Raw genomic sequence first — 21916 nt, 5'->3', positions numbered from 1 at the left:
AGTGAGGCAGGGACCTCTGCACCATACGCTGTTGTGCAATACAGACACCCTAACACTGCCCACTGGCAGCTGACACCCAGGACTGAGCCCCTGGAGGATGTCTATAGATGGCCATCAGTTCCCTTTACTGGTACAGAGATGTAATTTCATGTGTTACGGGACCAGGTAAGGCAGGTCTAACCTGCAAATGCCTCATCTCTTCATCCTGGAAAGTGGGATTCTGTTTTTTACCAGCTTCCCTTTCAGGCTGGCCAATGTGAGCCACACAGCTCTCAGGGCACAGTCCTGGAGGCAGAAGCGCTGTGCTTGTCAGTTGTTGAACTTCTGAGCTGCTGTTCATTCCTGCCCTTTCCTCCTACCCCAAACAGTGAAATGTTTGCTGGCACTGTCCAGGAATTCATCTGTTGGCATTTTAATATGCATGTGAACGATCATCCAATTGCTACAGTTACACTGTGGGAATCTTGTTTCTAAAAATACACCAATCTCTGCTGCTCTCCAACACTAGCATGAGATAATGTATCATGTTCCCTAGCTGCCAGTGACACGCAGGATGAAGGTAATCAATACATCTGGTAATACATAAAGAGAACAATTATAATTTCAACTGATTTCCCTTTCACTTAAAATCATCATCTTCTAGCCTGCATTATCACAGCGTCAGCTGTACAATGCATTAAAACAATCATGTGCTTCCCTTTGCTCAACAGAATCCCGTTATTTTGCCTGAGAGCATCTTTTGAATATCTCAAGGAGGTTAGGTTTATTATGGGAACCCTCCACCAGTTCATACTCCAGCAGGTGCTCAGTTGCTATCAATCAGTGTACTGCCACCAAAGTCAAGAGAGGTCTACCTGTTTGCATCATTCAGGATGTGATTGCTGTATTTTGTCTAGGAAAATATGTGTGCGCATCATCTTTTGAATTCAACATGCAGCAAACAACTCCCTGCTAACAAACCTGATCTTCCATGTTCCAGCTTCTCTTCTGCATTATTTAAATTAAAGGTGAAAGCACTGTGAGTCAGTGGAGGCTGCAAAAAATTGATGGAATGCCATTTAATTTTTACTGTTTAAAAAAGCATATTTTGGAAGGATTTTGCATTGCAAATAGCCCTTCTGATCCCAGAGGAGCTACTCACAGTGTGTGGCATTACTCAATCTTACTGTTGGATATTTTGGTCCAAAATAACATGTCTGCCTTGGGAGCAAAGGAGGAGGCCTGGGAGTCTGAACTCCAGTGTTGTAGCCAAAAGTCACAGTGTTGAGACATTAGGTGCATGGAAGTCAGTATATTACAAATTACAGCACTGATTGCTGAGAAACTGTTGTTACATCTCTGTTCTTCCCTCTTCTTGCCCATGGTATAACAGCAGTAAATGAGAAGCATTCATGAATTAACACGAATTGTAAAGTTTGTCAGTGCTTTGAAGTTCTTCAGTGAGTGCTGCTAAATAAAGTACGCCTTGGTCGGTGTCTATAGAGGACATAGAAAGCTCTGAAGTCACAGGAGAATTCTGACTGTGGGGTTTCCAGCAACGGTTCTCTCTTGTGGAGAGGACCTGCCACCCCTGAGAAAAGGCAGTGGAAATGGAGGGGAATGGATGTGGAAATTGTGTTCTGCACCTCTGCAATAATCCAGAGCTGCTCCCAGCTTTGCCCCTCAGAGTCTGTTTTGTAGCCACTGTAGCTGATTGTATCTTTCTTCCAAAAATGGGGTGTAAAAGGACCCCCACTGTCCTCATTGTGGCCTTTGTACTTTTAAATTAAAATATTTAATTTTCCCCTGGAGATTGTAGTGAATCTGTTGCTTTCCCAAGAATGTTTCTTCTACATAAAGCTATAGTCTGTCCTTGGTTTGGGGCTGGATCTCTTCTAGACAGTGATTATCTTTCCCATTGAACAGAAAACTTCTTAGAGAGCAGCCAGGAAAGAATCCTCTCTGCCTCTTTGAGCACGCAGTGCTGGAGCTGCTACTGCAGCTTGTCATACATTACAATACTGTCAGCACTGGCTTTTCTCCCATCACAAGGGGTTTTGGAGCCAGGCAAAGGCAGAGACACTGAGCACTCTCGGAAACCTCCAGCATCTCCTTCAGCGCTTGGCAATGGGCTGCTCCACATCACGGAGCTCTGCCTCTCTACTCGATTGAAGCAGCACGTGCCCATGGCCTCTGGGCACCGAGAGAGCATGGCTCTTGGCTGCTAATATCAGATTGCCTAGTACTAAAATCCCTGGCTTTTCTCTGCTGCTAAAATTTACTGTTCAGCTTCAATGAAGTTTTTTTCTAATTAACCAGGCTTTTGTTCCTACGTTTCAGTGTCCCAAGGAAGACCTGTTCTGCAAACCAGGAGTCAGTGTAGCTCTGTTTCACTGTCATTTGTGGCTGCTGAGAGGGCTTGCAGGTCTCCTTCTGCCTGCTGGGAAGAGAGCTGCCGAAAGACACCTCCTTCTCAGGGTCTTTCACTGAATGATCCCCCCTGTCCCCAGCATAACAGCCCTGGTCTAGCAAGGCACCGGTGTGGAAACTGAAGCCTCAAAACCTGAACAGGATGAGAAATGTGTAACCTTTGGAGAATGCTGGAGTCGATGTGATGTTTTGAAGCCAGCCTCTATTCTTAGAAGAGTGATGAAAGTCATAATTCAAAAATAAGATCCAGTGCAGTGCTAGCACTCGTATTCGTGGTATTCCTGTGAGTAAATCCCTCAACATGAATTGGCTTGACTTCAAGTTCAGAAACACTCCGCCAAAATAAGGCCCAGCTGTGAGGCGTCAGTCGTACTGATCTGAATGGGAGAGAAGTACACATGGCACTTGCCATACCAGGTGCTCTCAATGGAGTGGGCGACCCCTTCCTTTCCTTCCCCCTAAAACAGATGTCTGTAGTTTACTCAGTATTACAGGTCAAAGGAGAGCTTTTCAAGGGCCTCTACAGGACTTAGCCAATGCAAGTGGTGAAATTTTATGTATATATTTCCCCTTTTGAAAATCCCCCCAAGCACTTATGTGGCTGCTGTTGTTCTGCTGTCTGGTGGGGACTAGATGCTGCCTTTATACTGTTCCCAGCCATTTCTGGTTTGCATCTAGGTTACCTAATGCTGTGTTTGAACTCAAAATCTCTAGATGTCTTAACATACCCCTTTTTAGGGTCATGTATAGTAAACAAAGGGCCAATTTCAGGCTGGCTTTGAGCAGGGATGGCCACAGATCCATGCTTATGGGTTAGAGCTAGGCTGAACTGTGTGGGGAGCATCTGATTCATAGTCATTTTATTGGGAAGAAACCCACAGAACTAGCTGTATTCAAATCCTGCTCATCTGCCGCTTGGATTTTGAGGTTTCCCTCAGAAACCTCACTCATTTTTTACAGCCACAACTGGATGTGGGGCATAATCCTTTCCCGTTTGGGTCATGCAGAATTTTTCCAATAGCTTTAACTGAAAGATGCTGAGACCTTAAAAGTTTCCTCTTGCACTTAGGTCAATGTGAACTTTAGTTAGGATCATGACAACAAGTGAAACACTGGATTTCATAATAACTTATGTTTGGAGCCAATATGGTGGTTTTACTCACCATGTAACCCTCACCCATGAATTTGGTTCCACCAGAGTAAACTAGAGCATATGTGTGAGTTACGCTGCTGATGGGCTGTTTTATCCTATGCAAAAGTGACCAGGCATTGGTGTCTCCTGTCCTGGCCGTGAGGTCTGAGTTGTGCCTGTTAACTCCTGAGGCTTACGCTGCCCAGTGATGTCAGCGGCAGTCGTGCATGAGTAAGCAAGCTATTCTTTCCTCTAATGAAGTTATTTGATTGTTCTGTATAATGTGTTTAAACTGTAAAGGAGTTTTACACAAGCTGTTACCAAAGCTGCACATCTCATGCCAAAATTTCACACTACGGTTTTATGAGGGAAAGAGTTAGCTACCTCTGAAAAACAGTCAGAACATAAAAGAAGCCAGAAATTAAAGAAGTCAAGAGGGTGTGTACTGAGCACTAATAATTCAGATAAAAGACAGAAAAACCTAGTGAAGATTTCACATTTTATTGTTATTAAAAGTTCATTATGAAATTGGCACAACACATAAAAATAGATTTGTGGTGAATGATACATATTACTATTATTGCCCGGTCATTTCGTGCACACCCTTCACTTTTAAAAATCAGAAGGTAATGAATATAAGACATTTCGTCAGCTAACTGCAAAACCAGTGTTACTGCAGCAGAAAAAAGCTGTGCTTTCTGTTGACTCTATCAAATGGATAATGTAGACAGAAATAGTCCTCTATTCATACTTAAAAATAAACTCAGTTTTTGAGTATGCCCCAGCTGAAAATAACTGGAGAGGGAGAGCTAGAAATACCCCTTTTCTTATGGACCTATTTCCATGAAAGTCAAAAGGATTTTTGCCATGGATTTTAAAAGCAGCAGGATATGGTTATTTGTTGACAGGCAGATGGAGAGGCCTAGCAACAGAAGCTAGGGAGGACCTGTGGCAAAGTATGAGTTTATTATTTTGATCTTGCACATGCTGCTAAATCTTCTTGTTGTAGTAATTGTGTATGTTCATAACAGCAGTGATTGCTGGGAGGAGCTGAGAGGGTGTATCAAAGCCAGATAAAGCGTCTGCAGCTCATTTTTTCTCCCCGTTTGTGTTGGCCTTGGTTCTAACCCCACACGCTATTTGCTGCGAAGTGACTTTCACCTGTATGCTTTCTGATCCACGTGTGAAAATCAGAACAATACCCATGATTACAAAAAATCTCATCAGGTCACTAACCATTCCTAGCCTTGTGTAGCTTTTCTTCCTAATTTCTGTGCTTATCTCAGTGAGCATTTAGGGCTGCCCTCAGCCTGACTCTTGTTCCTCATACTGTCCCATCAATTCCAGGGGTGCTGGGGGGTTGCTTAGTTAGTTGAACTGGCTCAGCAGAATTGCAGTTCTGCAGTTTTCTGCATGAAAAGGTCACTGTAACCAGCCGTAGTGTGGAAAGCAGAGCTGTGGGTTTCTGCGGGGAACACCTGTCATGGATGGGAGGCAAGATGAGCCCCACATTAGATACACCAATTGAATGTCTGTGGGGAAAAAAAGTACCTTAGTGGCATGGCTATTCCTATTATTTATTTGGGAGCCTCTTTCAAAGAAGGCAGGTAGGAACATGAACCCATTCATGCTTTCCAAATTTGTGAGCAATGCTGGTTTTTTGCTGTGTGTCCTGGTGTGGCGTTGCAGAAGGCGGCAGCTAACAATGTGGCAAATGCCCATCCCCGGGACACTGTCATGCAGCTCCACAGCCTGTGCTCTTGGCTGGCTCTGAAATGCCCACTACCTCTCTCTGTACTCACACTCCGTTAGGACTACAGCATGTCATGCTACCCCAACACTACTACCAAGCTTGAGAGCGCTGTGGCTACTCTTTTATTTCCTCCACAGTGAATAGTTTTAAATCGCGGAAGATAAAAATCTCAGTGCTGCTCCCTTACGTTAAAATCTCAGGGCTTCAGTCTCAGCCTCACAGCAGGAGAGTGACAGGGGTGGAAAGCTGGCACAGCAGAATGGTGAATCAGGCCCTCCCTTTGGTTTTCAGGCTGTTTACTCAAAACAGCCCTTGAGAAAGATGCTATGCCTCAAGCAGATGTCACATTCAACCGGTTTAGCAATATTACGCCTATTTCTTCTCAAGCGAGTCGAGGAGGGGAGGGAGAATATAATATATGTTAGTGCAAGTTCACATAGACAACATATGAATATTTAGTACAAAATGTTCTTTCAAGGTGGGGCAAACATTTCTAATTGTGACACAAAAAGAAGGTCTTTTGTAACATTTTTAACAACTTGGCTGTGTGAAAAAAAAACGTTTATGTGAAATATGTTTAGACACAGACTACCTCACATGATACTTAAGTATTTCAAGGCTCTTTCTGAGTAGGCAATAACATCTTTTTTTTTTTTTTGTAATTAAATCAGCTTTATCACAGCCAATTCCAAATATAACTAAATCGGTCATGGTTTTTTGGTTGTTTTTTTTTGTTTTTGTTTTTGCTTTTTCCTCTTTGGAAAAAATAAAGCTATGCTAAGTTGAGGGGTTCCGCTCCTCATGGGTTTTACCCATTCAAGGCTTCTTTCATTTCAGAATTCATTTCCTCATTCAGAGGAAACCACGGAAATATTCAGCTAATAAAATCTAGCATAAGATTTCAAAAGTTGGTTCACACACTCACTTAGTCCTGAAGAATTGCAGCTTCCAAGAAGCTCACAGACTACTTGTCCCTACTGAACAACATTTTGAAAACCTGGCCCAATTTGGAGTCAGTCTTATTTCAGGTCTGGTAGGGCTTATATCCAAAATGAAGATCTGAATAATCTCTAAATTGTGGAGACCAAAAAATTCAGATATAAATTTTGCAGCACAGTCTCCCATCTTGAATGTTTGGATTTGGCTCAAAGTCCAACTGAACAGAAAAGTTTAAGGCCTCGGTTTTCTCTGACTTACACTGCATATAGAAGTGTTCAACAGTAGCTTCTGAAGACAATCAACCAAAGTAAGCCAAGCATGCGTGGAACAGCCCTTGATTATATAGACATCATCTTTCTTTTGCCTGCCATAGCCAGGCACTGCCCAAGAGCAAAAGAAGAGTAAAAAGGCTTCTAAACCAGTGTTAGACAAATAGATGTGGAAGCCTTAACAGTGACTTTCTGCCCTTTCCTGAGCTCTCAGCCAAACCACAACCCATCAGAAGTGGGTTCACAGCCCTTCCTGCCTCCAAGCCTGGCTCAGAAACCACAATAGGGCAGAATCAGGTGGTGGGCGCCGTGGTTGGTGGAGTTATGCAAAGGCAAAACCGGAATCGGTTTCAAAAAAGCATTTTCGCGAGATGAACTACCGGAGCAGGAAAAAACTGGGAGTGCCCAGCACAGCAGGTGGGAACAGAGGTAAGGCAGGCCGTCGTGATGGTGTGTTGAGTTCATCTCAACATCCCTGGCCTAGGCACTGTGCTGTGCTGAGCCTGTGCAGGATAGAAAAAGTCCAAGGGCTGTGCTAAGCTACTCCTGCTACCAGGAATCCCAAGCAGCTGAAAATTTAAGTCAGCCAAATCGCTTTTTCTGGGCTACAGTAAAGGCACGGAGGGGAAACCTCTACTGGCATTGTGCTGTCAGGGAGATCCCTTTTGGTTCTGTGCTACTGCAGGGTCATGGTGCTACTTGCTGTCTCCAGCCTCCTACTTATGGCCCACTGGACTAGCAGGACAGCCTCAGGCAATGGCACTGCATCAGCAAACCTGGCTTTACAGATCTAGTTGGAGAAAGCGCTAGGCAGGGAGGGTGCTAAACAGAATTCACCTTCTGCCCGTATCTGCTTTCGAACCAGAGAGCATTTCCAAGCTATAGAAAAATCCAAACACCTCATGTAGAAGCACCTTTCCCTTGGATTTTTATTATCGTCATCATAATTTTTAAGAATATATTTTGTACCGAAACACTGTCAGCATTCTTTATACAACGGAAAATGACACAGTCATTATGTATCATGTAAAAGAGTAAAAACAGAGCAAGATAGGAACATTTCTTATCAAGATTCAATCTGGAGTACAAATAGAATCTGATATACAACTTAAAAGCCACACACCAGATAAAAAGATCATCTGGAAAACAACAGGTTCTCTCTTAATTTGGAAAAAGGAGGAAAAGTCAGGGAATGTCAATGTTAAGGCTAAAAATTCCATTTTAAACTTCTATTTTGTAGCTGGCAGCCTGATTCTTAACTCATCTGCAGCAGCAACACCACCTCCCTGGCTTTACAAAGAGATTTGCACTTGCATGAAATAAGAATCAGGCTTCTGTGCTCAGAGGACTCTGATTGACCTCAACAGGCTTTGGACTAGGGCCACAGTTGGAATTTCAGCTTGCAGTCTAAGGCTTCTTAACTGCAGGCCAAATTAGCGCAAAATGAGGCTTTACAACTGGCGTTCTACCCTTAACTTTGGACATTCCAGTTCTGGTTGCTTTAAACCACAGCTTTATTGCAGGTTTAACATAGTTCTGTTTGTGAGATCCTTCTCTCTCTCTTTTTTCTTTTTTTTTAAATACTGTGCTACAAAGGATGTTTTTGTATTCTGTGTCTTAGAAAGTCCCTATATTACATGTTTTCAAAATTGCCTAAATATATGTTTATATCACGATTATAACTACTCAGAAAGACCTGCTATAGTCTATTGTGAGCAGCCAAGGAAAAAAAGTGTATTTAGTCCTAAAGAAGTCAAGAAAAGTGGCTGTGTTCATTTATAGTGTAGCGCAATGACTGTGTTTATACAGCTATACCTACTATTTAAAAAGCTACTTGAAAAGTTATTATTCATGTGCAGTAGCTGATTTTCAAGCATTAATAACTTGGCTGTCTAGACAAGTTTTAATTGTCATATCAAAGGCCGAATATGTTCTCAAACAAGTGCAAAAAATCTCCCATCTCCCTTGGAAAGAGGCTGGTTCTCTTTCTGAACTAAGAGACTGCCAAATGTAACTTTTTCTCAAGTTATAAAAGCGCAGTTAAACCTACAAATTTGCTGTTAAAGTTTTTAAAACAGATCGACTTTAACTCAAACCTATCCTGTGCAGCAAAGTTAGTAAGCCCTGAAAAACAGTTTCTAGTGAATATGCAGAGTTCCTCCCACCCCCACCAACTACCGTGCCCGCATTTTCCCAGGGCCTAGAGGGCTCCATTAAAATGTAACTAAATGTTCGATAGGAAACATGATTTTTCAAGAATGATATGAAAAGTTTACCCAAAGAATCTAAGACATTTTGTACATTCAAAATGTTTACACTTTGCTGTCCTTAACCATCAGTAAGATTGTTCATTTTTACTAATAATACATACAATGAGTATAAATAAATAAACTACAGATAAGCTTTAAAAATTGTATTAACAATACATTGTGCAAAAACTTGTAACGATCTACATTCTATGCAAATACCCTGACTAAAATATACAGGCTGTGTCCTCACACCCCCATTCAGTTTTTGCACAGTCCTTGGGCCAAATCAGCGGCTGGGAGCTATCAGCAAAATTCCATTGCAAGCCAACGGAGGTAATGCTGATTTACACCAGCAGAAGAGCTGGCCCCCAGGCGTGTGCAGAAAATCCCATAGAAATCAGTGGGAATTGTGCTTGACTAAGGACTAGACAGTTTAATTGTACTCCATTAAAGTGAGTGGGAGTTTTGCCATTGATTTCCACGGAACCACGCTCAGGCCCCAGGTAAGGACGTCAGCACGTGGCCCTGTGTTGTGCTACACTACTCCACTTCAGTGCAGAAACAATATTTGAAAAAGAAAAACTTTTTTTTGTGTGTATGTGTGTGTCACTGCTGTTCAGGAACAGGTTTTAGCGCTGCATTTCAGAAATTGCCTTTCTGTGATATTTGAAACAAGACTGCAAGTCTTTCTGAATTCATTCCAATTTGATTATCCAGCACAGGTGAGCTATTTTGATCCAAGAAAAACGGCTCAATGTCTATTAACCAACAGTGTTCTTCATTAGGATAAACAACAGCCCAGTTCATCGGCACAGGAGTGAAGAACTGCATGCAGAAAAGGAACGAGGCAGCCTTCCTACCATAGCTGTGTCCAGAGCCGGCTGTCACTTCTCCAAACGGACGATGGCACTTGAGCCGGTTTGGAATCTGCAGTCCTAACAAGCTCAGCCAAGTTTCGTAAGCTGAAGATCTCCATTTATCTTTATCGTGTCAATTGCTGACAGTGTTTCAATACGGTGGTAAAAATCAAAGAGCTGATGTCCATCCACAAATATTCTAAAACGGGGATGCTCACAAAGTATCTCGACCTGTAAAAATAAAACGATGAAGCATGTTGTTCGCAGGGTAACTGGGAAGTTATTTCATAGAATGCAAAGAGCTCTCCATTAGCCTTTAAGTAGTCTTGGTGCTGTTACACATGTTGCTACTTATGTGCTACCTAACAACCAGACCAGTTTGCCCCCATGAAACCAGTTAGACTATGATGGATCTGCTCTTACTTTACAGGGATGTTAATCCAATCTCACGCTGTCCTGGTGGGAAGCACTCTGGAACCCAGTCCCACTGGCATCAGGGAGGTTTTGTCTCTTGGAATAATGCCAGAAACAGATTCAAACTGCTATTACAGGGAGAAGAAATTGTATCTCTGACCCAAATCTTGCATTCCTTGCTACAGATTTTTTTTTTCCTGCAGAATGAAGGGGCAGTTCCCTCTGCAATGCTTTCCAAGCTTCCTTTAATTTACTTGCAGGGAGTGAACACCAGAGGAGGGATAGGTTTGCCCTCCCCTCCCACACGTACGCACAGATCTGCTGCAAAGCTAAAAAGCCTTTGCTATTGTGCCTGCAGCCAGCCCAGGACTCCATGTTGGATTAGACTCCATACTGGGGCTACAGTGAGGGAAACGCGGTGCAGGATGGCTTGAATTCAACTAGACAGTTCGCACAATCAGGGAGGACACAACCAGGATCAGGGAGGGACGTAGCTCATCCCTCCTCCTGGAGCCCGGCAGAAACGCTCTGGAAAAGCAACAAAGCCTGGAGCTGAACAGGCTTAGACAAGTCGGGAGATTCCTGATGTTTGGGGTGGCTTGAGAGGGTGCCCTGTAGTTAAGCTTCGCTGGAGCTGTCCCGGGAGGAAGCAGGGATATGAGGGCACAGAACTTGTGCTTCTCGCACAGGCCCTCGGAGACCTCCAGGTCCAGACAGGCTAAGAAGAAAATCTGCAGGGAAGCCAAATGTAAATCCTGGGTCATTTCAAGAGGCTGGCAGTCTGGAGCTGAGTGCTGCTTCCAGGCACTTGACTCTGCTACTACTACAGCGTATAAAAATGGGAACGGGGCCAGTGATAAACTCAGTGCGCCGAAGCCGGACTGACTGAGGGCACATTGCAGCAGGAGAAGTGGCAGCAGACAGTCCAGGAGAACTTAAGCTCCTGGGGACCCAGTAGCACACCACGTACACAGGGATGTGCCCGCGTTGCCACGTAGCTCCTGTGTCACTACAGCAGGTGCATCCAGCCTTAGGCCACATTATGTAAAAGATATGGTTAGCCTCAACACTGCTTACGATCCATTTTTTTCCAGATCACCCTGGGCCACGCCAGAATGATAATTGGACTGGGTCACAAGTAATTGTCAAGAACACTTAGTAGTCTAATTTATTCACTGAGAGGGAGAGACCATCAAAGGTACAAAGTCAATTGGGGGCCTAAATTCCAGTTGTGCGTTTGGGGGAAAAAAAAAAAAAAGAAGAAAAAGAACAACTCCTCCCTTTCTATCCCTTTCTACAGTATCTCCTGCCAAACGTGCAATATTGCTGTCCTCTCATGTCAACTGTCAGTGCGACACCCAGAAAACACATAATTTGCAATTTGACTGGCCCAGCCACCACCCACTGCAGCAGGTAGTGTAACCCTCTCTGCCACAGCAGGACCAAGCCTCCAAGCCCTTTCAAGTGCATTTCCCACATGCACCAAAAGGGTGTTGCCAGCTCTGATGGGAGAGTTTGTAGAAGCAAGTCGAGCGCAACCCATTCGCAAGCAAAACCAGTCGTAAAGACCCCCTCAAAGCCCAAGCGTCTGGGGAGACAGTGAGCTTTTGGGGTTGGGGGAGATTATCTTGGGGGCGAGATGGATTAAGAGAGTTCGGCAGCTGGTCAGAGCACTGGCATTTAGCAGAGGGGACAGCGAGGTTTCATAAGAGGGGCGGGGAGGAGGAGGAGGAGGGTTTTTCTGGGTCAGCCGCGTGGAGAAGGCATGCAGCCTTTTTTCCTCAATGTAGTGAAGCCGCTGAGAGAGAAGCAGCCCTCTGCAGCTGCATACTTTGTTAGTCCTGATTTGCAAAGACATCTTCACATAACCATAAACACCACAGATGGGAATCCGCTTCTAGGTCAACCCAGTCCATCCCCTGCACCACAGCGATTCCACGTACACCATTTCCAAGCGGCTATGGACTTAAATTTAACAGGAGATTTAATCCCAGGCTTCAGAAAAGAATACCACTATTGCTTAGCTGTTTAATCTGCTAACACGAAGGGCTATGGTCAACCTCAGCCTAACATCCCTGGAGACAAAGGATGAACAAGATCCTTATTAGCCGCACTAAACTGCAAACACTATGTCCATTAAAAAAACCATCAAAACATACAGCAGTCCCACCGCGTATTTACGTTCTCCAGTAATAACCTGTAATGCACTAATAACATAGAGGTACTTTTTAATTTACAGCTATAAAACTAAGCTCAGGAAGTGCGCTTCATCACGCAGCGTGACAACCTCACGCTTGTCATAGCACCCCGGTGAGGTGTCCGCAGCCCCATCTGCAACTGCCTGCAGCTGCAGGCAGCAGCGGGATCTCCGTGCAGCTCCCGATGGACAACAAACATTCCCGCAACTGGTGTGCCTCAGCCGGAGAAGCACGGGCTAGACTGGTGATTTCACGAGAGGCAAGTCAGGTTCTGCCGCGACTCTCATCCCATTACACTTTATCAGATCCGGTGCCTGCCACTGTCGTCCTGGTACTCACCCTAAAAGGCTGGTCCGGTATAAATGGAAAATAAGGAATAGACGATTGCTCTTCCCCCCATTCTCCGGCCACACAAGAGTTTCTGACAAACTGTCTGTCTGTAAACACGGCTTTCAGCTCAATAGCCACATCCGCAGGAGGATCTTCCGACTCCCCACAAGTCAGGCTGATGCCAAAGCTGCAACACACACGAAACGGCTCTCGTTCACCCAGAAACAAGTAAATCGGCCCAAAATGCCGCCCATTTCATTTCTCAGCTTATTAAAGCCATTGACGGTAAAGGCATGGCGGGGTGACAGCTCAGCTCATTCAGGCAATGCTCCGAAAGCTCAGCGGGGACAAGAACGTGGTGATAGCACATATATATATGTGTGTGCATGTATGCGTGTATATATGTGTGTGTGTATATACATATATATATGCTCCTATACTCCCAGGTGAAATGCTGGGAAACAGGATCCCTTAAAGAAATGCCCCCTCTATGGGTCAAAGGAGAAATCAGCACGCTATATTTAAAATGATAAAAATAATCCCTCTCCAGAAAGGAGGGATCCTTGTGTTTGTGTCCGTGTGCCCGTGTGTGTCCCCGTCCCCCCTCCTCGCCCCCCCCCCCCCCGGCGGGAGACAGCCCTGCCCGGGTGTTACCTCTCGGGGTTGAGGTCCACTATGCCCATAACTAAGATCTTCTTTCCCGGCCTCATTCCTCCTTTGATGTGCCCACAGAAGGGGACGATCTGGAAAGGACAGGGGAGGGGGGGTTGGCCAGGGCCACTCGGCATCAGCAGCGGCCGCCGTGGTGCAGCCGGGGGTAAAGGTGTTAAAAAAAAAAAAACCCGAACCAAATAAAATAAAATAAATAAAAAAAGAAAAATCCGAATAAAGGTGATTTACCAAGCGAGGGAAGTACACATCAGCTTGCACCGGGGATCCCAGGGAGTTGTTTAAATGCCCGTCCTCTATTTTCTGCAGGTAGAAAGGAGAGCGCTGAGGCAGGGGTAAGCGCGGCCCCTCCCGCCTCCCGCCCCGCCGGTCCCTGCCGCGGGGGTCCTGCCCTGCCCGGACCCCCCCAGCCGCATCCCCCTGCCCGTCCCGGAGCCCCGGGGAAGGGGTGGCAAAGCGGCACTCACCAGCGCGTCCCGCTCGGCCACGGTCCCCGCCATCTTGTGGAAGCGGCGGCGCTGGGGACGGGGCGGAGGGGGGCCCGGCGGGGGCGGGGGAGAGGGAGGGAGGGAAGGAGGGGGGCCGTGTAGCAGCCCCGGCAGCAGAGGGGCAGCGGCGGAGCCGGAGCGGAGCCGGTGCAGAAGTAGGAAGGCGAGGAGGAGGAGGAGGAGGAAAGGAGAGGGGGAGGTGGCCGGGTCTGCCTCGCCCGGCGGGGAGCCCAGCCCATGGCCCGGGGGGGAGCCGGGCAGGGCGGGGGCTGTTGCCGCCGCTGCAGCCGCTTCCTCCGCGGCGGGGCCCGGCCCTGAGCGGGGAGACCCCGACCCTGAATGGGGGGACCGCGGCCCGGCCCCGCTGAGGGGGCGGCGGCGGAGGTGGGGGTAGTGGTGGGCCCGGGGTAGGCCCTGGCAGCGCCCGGCCGGGCGGGGGGCCCGGGGACCCCTCAGCCGCGGCCTGCAGGTGACGGGTGCTTGGAGAAGCCACACGATCCCCGCGCCCCTTATTTCGGGGAGCACCTTTATTTCTAAGCTCGGCGAAGAGGCCGAGCCGGGCGTCTTGGCTCGCTCCCCTTCTCCAGCGGGGGGAGAGATGTCTCAGTGTCGTTGCCCGCCCCCCCTCTCCCCCCCAAAGTGGCCTGTCACCCCGCTCCCCGCATGGCGTCGAGTCCGGGGGCGGCTGTTATTTGGGGACACGCCTCCCGCCCGTCGCAGCGGGAGATCCCCCGCAGCCTCCCGGCCAAGTCGGGCACCAGCTCCTTTGAAATCCTCCCCGCCGACCTCCTCCTAATGAGAGGCGGTAATTGCATAAGGCTCGTTAGAGAGCGGGGAAGCTCCTATTTACATGCGGTGTCCGTAGTTATGCAACGTGGCGGTGTCTGTGGGTGTCTTGCTCTGCCGACAGCTCGGCCGAGGCCACCGGCCCTGCAATGCCAGGAATCCCTCGCCTTTACCACAGCAGGAGTGACTTGTCCCGGCAAGCACGCTGTAATGATCCTGTTGATGAGTGCAGGGTCCTGGGGGAAGGAGGGGGGAATTGAGGAAGGCTCTCTCCGTGCTTCCTCACTGCTGGGATTTGGTGGCGTGAACACCTCTTGAGCAACGTGACGTGGTGACTGGACTGCCTTCTTGCAGGACCTCGAAGGGGTCGCTTGGTTTTTTGTGCCTCTCAACCTGCGCGTTGGGCTGGGTCCTTCTTCCTCTGAGGTCCGGTGAGGATTAATTACTCACGTTGAGTAAAGCGTAGTGGAAGAAGCGAAGTCACTGCAATATGCACGGTTTCAATATGACAGTGCGTGTCCATTGGGAAATGCTTGCAATCAGTAGCTGATGCCATTTGAGAAATCAAGAGCTACTGAGAGTAAGCGCACGTTGTGTAAGTGTTTGGACGCTTGGTTCCTTTTTCAGGAGTGCCGCTAATTTGGGGATGTTTTCATCTCTAGGTGCCCAGTTGGAGATGGCTCACAGAAGCTTCTGTTTGTGCAGGAAGTCACCTACTGATGTCACGGCTTCTTCAGTTGTACCAGCACAGCTGGACACAAAGGCAGTGGGCATCCCTGATGACCTGGCATGGGAAAACCACTGGGTTATGGGTGTCAGCCATGGGGACATGGGTGACATGGGGTGTCAGCGATGACCACCTGGAAAAGCACCTTCCTCAAATAACTGCCAGGAGACTGAATTCGTCAAAAGGGCAGTAGCATGAAAACATCGCATGTAAGATACAGTTGGCTTCCCAGTGGTGAGTTGAGTGCCTTCACAGGCTCACCACAAAGAGGAACTGGAGTTAGCTTGATGGTTTTGTCAGCTCCTGTGTGCTGCTCACCTCACCAATGCTGCTGCCAGCTGTGTTACGCTTTTTTTTTTTCCTGTTGGCCTCAGAGAGAACAGAAATTGCCCTAAGCTTTTTATTTTTATTTAGTAGTATGGTGTTACACCCAAAGAGCTCTTTCCAGAACACCTTGTCTTTTCCTCTCCTGTACAGGGAGTCGCTTTTTTCGATAAGGTTAAATTTATTTGACATAAAATTAGGCCAGCCAGTTGTTTGTGCCAAAGCATGAATTCTTGGCGGAGAGAGGTCATCGTTATGTCTTTGTTTTGTAGCTGCTTTTAATTGAACTTTTTCATTTTGAAATAATTAAGTAGCAAGACTTGGCCATTTGGCTAGCTGCTTTGCCTTGTGTTTGTCTTTTTGGTGTGTTTTCTGAAAACGAGCAACAAATGCAACGTTTGTTTTGTCAGCCATGGAAAGATTGACTGGAACAACCTGCAGTATGAAGTTATGATGGGGCAGGACATTCCCATGTCTTTAAGGCACCGGTGGTCTCTGCCTTTCTGTTTCTGTGTCACGTTCTCCTCTCGCCCCATAACAACCCAGGAGGACGTTGAAAATCCTGTTTGCACCACAAACAAGGTGAGGCAGCCACAGCAGGAGCTTTGCCTCTGTGTGCCGCTGTCCTGCCTGTGTGATGGCTGCTCCCGTGGTTTCTCCGAGGGAGGCGTTCTCCAGCAGAAGAGGACTACCCACCTCTGCCCTGCCCAGTGGTCTATGGAGCAGGGTTGCGTTTCTGCCCATCGCTGTGCCTCCTCATCCCACGGAAGAGCTTCCTCGAGATCCAGCTTCCCAGCAGGTTCCCTTCTGCAAAGGGCTGCAGGGTAAGGGCTGCCATCTAAGCTCCTATACTTGTTCTTCTGAAAAAGGGAGAGGTCTGAGCCAAATCTGTTCCCTCACCCATGCAGTCCTTGTTAAATCATCTGTACAAAATGGGCCCTGTTCGGTATTTGTACCAGCCTTCTCCATGGGGAAGCTCTTGAGAGTTTGAGCTTGCGGACCTCGTGGTAGTAGCTGGAGCAACACAATAAGTATTTGTGTTCCACTGTAATAATGCTGAGGTACAAGTTACTGAACTTGACTGGTTGACCAAGTACAAAAAACCCCGTGGATAGGTATTGTCTTCCATTTCTGGGTTTGTACAGCCCTTCGCTCAGTGGGAGCCTGGGACTCTTGAAATACTGAGAGTTGTATAAGGATTAAAAAGAAGTGGCATGGTGTGAACACCGTTTGGGAACAGTTAATGACATGCCCAGCCCAGCCACCAAAGCCATTGCTGAGAACTGGCAAACCCAGAACTTCATCTTAATCCCAGCACCTTGTATCTTGCAGCCACTCCCTTTGATGATTTAAAAAGGTGTATCTAATTCTTAGCTGGCCTTCACCGGAAAGGAATGCAGCACGATGGCAATTTTGGTGTGGTATAATTACCCTGCCTTTCTTGCCCCATTACCACTGACATTGCTCTCCTCACACCTGGGTTTATAGGCTGACTCGTACAACCTCTCTGGTTTGTTTTGCTTTTTTAATGACGTTCATGAGAAGATGGGAGGTGTTTGCTGGTTTCGTGGAAGCTTCCTTTGGTTTCTGGGTGGTAAGGCACTGAAGTCCTGGTTTTTGTAAGACTCGGAAAAAGCTGAGTAATATGATAAAGGAGAAAGTCGGAGAATAAATTTGATTTGGTGGTTGGAGCCTAGTGTATAACAATTCGGAGGAATTCCTCCTTTTCAGAATTACTGCAGTAAAATCAAGGCGCTGATAAACAATTATTGGGGTTTTTTGACCTTTGTAGCTTCATCACTGTAAATCCTTAGGCAGAGGTCTGAGAGACCAAACCCAACCTTGTATAAATTTGCCCTGGGCGGGTGCCCAGGGAGAGATAGCAGCTGAAGATGTGTCGCAAGGGGCTGGAGGACAGAGTGGGAGATGTTCTACTTGCCCTCTTGCCATGCCGTGTGGCTTCAAAGTGTCCTGAGGATGGATTCCCCTGGCACTGCGTCCTGAGTCTAAAGTGCAGGATGCCGCGTACCTGCGGAAACGTTCATGAGGCTGCCCTCCCACACACACCCGTGGGAAAGACAAATGACAGTTATCGGTACGGACAGTGTGTGGAGGGTGTTTAGCACGCCTCTGCGCTTTCACAGGCTAGTGCTGGCACATCTTCATGGATGGAGGAGGGAATCCAGGGGCAGGAGCAGCAGCACCCCTGTCTTGACATTTATTTCATGTGGCTTCCTTGCTTCTTCTTGCCTCCTGAATTATTCTGGCCTGAATCTTGCCCCAAGGGGTTCGAGCTCTGGCTGTGCATGAATCCAGCGGAGAAGTGAGTTTTCTGGGGCTCTTGGTAACAGAAATTGTGTAAACTGGCGTTTAAGGAGTTGGTCCAGGTGAGAGAGTCATTTGGTCGTGCGCAGAACTGCCTCATGTCTGGTGCAGCACACATGCGTATCGGAAATATTTGTCTTGCAGGTTGTTTACTGGAGTCTGCACCAGGAACCAAGGGCACGTACATAAAGGCACGTCAGATAAGGCATTACTTGCTGGTTGAAGGCTATTCACGTTCAGGATCTTTCAGCTCTTCTAGTCCTTTCTACAGAGAATCGATGTCCAAATGCATCGGAGGGTGGTCTTTTCTGCTGTGTCTTATTTGGGACTTCTTTGGTATTATCATATCTCCTCAATTTCATTGTGAATCTCATAATGTTGGTTCTTTTGTCTTTTATTTTCAGCTTTGAGGTCTTTGTCATTTCATAAGTGCCTGGCTTTTATTTTATTTTATTCAAACTTTTTTTTTTTTTTAAGAGGCACTTTCTAGCAATTTGAGAATTTGGCTACTTTCCTAACAACTGCAATCTAGCAGCAAATAAAAAGCAACGTTATATATTTATATTTATATATATATATTTTTTATATATATATATATATATTTAGAACTTTTGTGATTTTCTGTCCAACCTCATGGTTTTAAAGGCGAAGATTCATGACCATGGTGCATTATGCCTGCATCACATCTACCAGGGGACGTGGAAGAAGACTGCTAAAGGACTTTTACCCATCATCCTCATGTCAAAAGGTTTCTTTCTATGGACATCTTAAATTATTAGTGACTGCTGTTTGTCCTCTTTCTCCCTGTCCCCTAACAACAGGTGGCCTTCCCATTTTGGTAAGAGAAAAGATGCACGAGTAATCCTCATCACAGTAGCCCAGGGAGACCTGCAGACATAGGGTGGAACTGATTAGGAATGCCCCAGGCACGGGCATGGGAAATCCAGGGAAATCCACACACACTTGTGACAGAGACATGGTGGCTTAGGGACCTCCTGGCTAACCAGGTGGCAACAATGTGTTGCTGCTGATTGGAAACCCCGGCCACTGCTTCCCCACCAAACTTCTGACAGTGAAGCGAAGACCACAGCTGTTGAAGACTGTAAGGCAGGGTCAAGCACAGGAGAAGGCAGTGAAAATAGTTGCGATGCCCAGTTCCCCACGGCCACAAGAACTCATCTTACAGTAAAATTTTTAGGGGTTTATTTTGCTCCATCTTAAAATTCTCCTGGCCTTCACTCGGCTCTGGCAGCACTTGAGGCTGATCTAGGTTCTGCCAGTCCTCCTGGGGCATGATGGTTCTAGCAAGACCAGCCTCCAGACATCCCAGGCCCCAGAGACCTGGGGGAAAGGCTGGAGCAAACAAAAGGTTCCTTTTGTGCGAGAGGATCTGCTGGGCTCAGGTGGCAGAGGATGAGCTTAGGCAACACTTGAGCAAACTGGAGATGCCCAAGTCCCTGCTGGGCCCTGCTGGGGTGCAGCCTGAAGAGGCGAGGGAGCTGGCAGATGGGCTGGTGAGGCCACTCCAACAGGGAGATGTGCCTGTAGACTGGAAGGAAGCAACCTAGTGAGACCTGGTCAGGCTAGAGAGTTGGTTGCAGAGGAACCAAAGGTAGTTCAAGAAGGGCAAGTGTGGGTCCTTTACCTTGGGAGGAATAACCCCGTGCATTGGTACAGGTTAGGGGTTCACCTGCTGGAAAGCAGCTCTGCAGAGAGGGACCTGGGGGTCTTGGCAGACAGCAAGTTGCCCATGAGCCAGCAATGTGCCCTTGTGGCCAGGAAGGCCAGTGGTCTCCTGGGGTTCCATCTTGGGTTGAGCGACACAGGACTAATTTCTCTTCTAATGTTGGGGAAAACTGAATTTGTGAAAATATTTACTTTATAGCCAGATAGCCTATGTGGGATTCAAGGTCTCAGTGTTTTCAAGCCTTGCCAGCTGCAGGGATGAGGAAGGGCAAGGCCTGGGCATTTGACCAGGATTTGACCATTGAACAGGATTATTTCATACCATGAATGTCACATTCAATATAAATTAGAAAGTTTGCTGCGTAGTTTCTCTCTCCGTTGATGGCAGTGATCCTGAGAACTTCTTGCCCCATTGCCAGTCCCTGAGCCCTTCCCTTCCTCCCAAAGCCGCAGTGCTCGCAGTGTCCCACATTTGCTGTCCCCTGCTGGGAGTGCACAGCTTCCTGCTGATGGAGTGGGCTGAGTATAGTCCTTGTATATTGCATCTTGGCATTGGGATCAATACTGGTTCTTTAGTCTTATTAATGTTAATTATTTTATTATTCTTCTATTAAATGTGTTTCTATTTCAGCTGTATGGTTGTCTTTTTTTTTTTTTTTCCCCTGACTCCCCTTCCCAGGCGAGGAGAGGTCATTGGGTGATAGCATAATTGTCTAAACGACAATAAATTGGGGGACCTGCAGAGGTTGCCTGGTCGAAGATCTGCTCCAGCAAACTCGCCTAGAGCAGGCTGCCCGGGAGCGTGTCCTGTTGAGGTTTGGGTATCTCCTAGGAGCTGCGCCATGCGGTCAGAGCGAGGGCAAGACGTAGGCAGGGCACAGTGGCCAGGAAGGGCTAAAGGTCCTTATGCAGCCACTGTCACCTGTGGCTTGCTGTCCCCTACAGCCAGCCATCCTCCTTGCGCACTGGTTGTGGGGAAGTTTCCTCCTCAGCCCCCCCATAACTCACGGCAGTGGTAGAGATTCCCTTCCACGCTGGGCGCCATAAATGCCTCAGCTCACCCAAAAAGGTTTGGAAGCGGCTCCAAGAGCAGCTGGAGTGCTGAGGCTCTCTGCGTCCCGGTGGGACAGAGGGGACGCCAGCAGTGTGATGAAGGAGGGAGGATGAGCCCTTTCACTCTTGGCAGGGAACTATTTTAAGTGCACAAGTTACAAGTTACATGTTTCAGATTGCCAGCTATGAATTAGAGAATTTGTTAGTTCGAAACCTAATTAATTGAGGGGTGAGTGAGTGAATTCATGTGTTGTACTAGGCTGTACAAAGGGGATTGAGCCCTTGTTTGCCATTTTTGTCTGTTTTCCTAATGAGCTCATCAAATACAGTTGCATTTGTAAGAGTACGTTGTCCTGTAAATGTGAGAGATCCACCTAGACCATGACACTGCTCAGTTCATAACTGTTGCTTTGCATGGTCTGCAGGACAGGGTGGGGGCTCTTTACTATTTTGAGAAGTTCCACAGGAAATATTCTTCATCTGTATGTTAAAAGATCTGCTTTAATATTTCTTTTTTTTTTTTTTTTTACAGTGCTTTCTGCAAATGGAACATGGAACCTGGAACGTGGGAATCACATCTTTATTTTAATTGCCAGTTTCAGCAGTTAAAATCATATGCAGAGCAAATTCTGCACTCAATCAGATGTGAACAATGCAGCGTCCCTGTGGGTTTTCTGGACATCACTGGTTGGTCCAAAGTGGTGTGCTGGTTTTGGTGAATTAGGAGCAGAGTCAGCATCTGACTGAGTCCCAAACATCTGCAGGTACAGGATAAGACTGAGACCTGCCCTCCATCCTCCGACGGTGCCTTCAAAACACCCCAGGCAGGGAAGGAGGCCATTCCTGAGAAGAAAAAGAAAGATGACAAGTGCTCTGGGTGGTTGATCAAGGCAGGGTTTCACCGCCTGTGCACGTCGGTTTCAGGTGCCGTATTCTCACTCAGGACTTGTTGCAGTCTGAACTCATCTTCATCATATGAGGATCATATGAGGTATCCTCCATTAGGGACACTTTGCTCTGACAGGCGTCCTGCTGTGCATTGCAGCAGTTCGGAACTGAATAATTTATTTTGGAAGCACGTTTTGTACATGACTTAGAAAATGGAAGAGAACAGGGATATTGCAACAGTGAGCTGTGGACAAATATGTTCTTCCTTATAGTTTCTAAGCATTGCACTTTGCCATCCATTGTTTCAAAATTGTTTTCTCTCTCATAATTATCTTCAAAAGAGAAGGTCGATCCAAAGTGGCTGTTGTTTTTTGGTTGTTTTTTTTTCTTTCAGGGTGGTTCATTGATTTCCATTTTTAA

General features: G+C 46.9%; 1 protein-coding gene and 2 long non-coding RNA genes across 3 annotated transcripts in view; 2 read left to right on the top strand and 1 right to left on the bottom strand.

Moving 5' to 3' along the window:
* The window catches only part of LOC134512723 (uncharacterized), a 25089-nt gene extending 15222 nt beyond the window's left edge, over positions 1–9867 (top strand). The window contains exon 3 of the long non-coding RNA XR_010070220.1: positions 9537–9867. This is a non-coding gene — a long non-coding RNA (uncharacterized LOC134512723). The remainder of the gene's footprint in view (positions 1–9536) is intronic.
* LGALSL (galectin like) lies at positions 7408–13833 on the bottom strand. Its single transcript, XM_063328373.1, has 5 exons — positions 13687–13833; positions 13451–13522; positions 13205–13293; positions 12560–12737; positions 7408–9839 (listed from the first exon to the last, which is right to left on the bottom strand). The coding sequence occupies exons 1-5, from the start codon at positions 13717–13719 to the stop codon at positions 9696–9698; spliced, it is 516 nt and encodes a 171-aa protein (XP_063184443.1). The 5' UTR covers positions 13720–13833; the 3' UTR covers positions 7408–9695.
* LOC134512724 (uncharacterized) lies at positions 13798–21916 on the top strand. Its single transcript, XR_010070221.1, has 4 exons — positions 13798–13862; positions 15156–16368; positions 18014–18205; positions 21141–21916. It is a non-coding gene; the product is annotated as an uncharacterized LOC134512724 (long non-coding RNA).

This window comes from Chroicocephalus ridibundus, chromosome 3 (assembly GCF_963924245.1).
Source record: "Chroicocephalus ridibundus chromosome 3, bChrRid1.1, whole genome shotgun sequence".
NCBI lineage: Eukaryota > Metazoa > Chordata > Aves > Charadriiformes > Laridae > Chroicocephalus > Chroicocephalus ridibundus.
The sequence above is the reverse complement of the archived record's forward strand: the minus strand, read 5'-3'. Positions and strand labels throughout refer to the sequence as shown.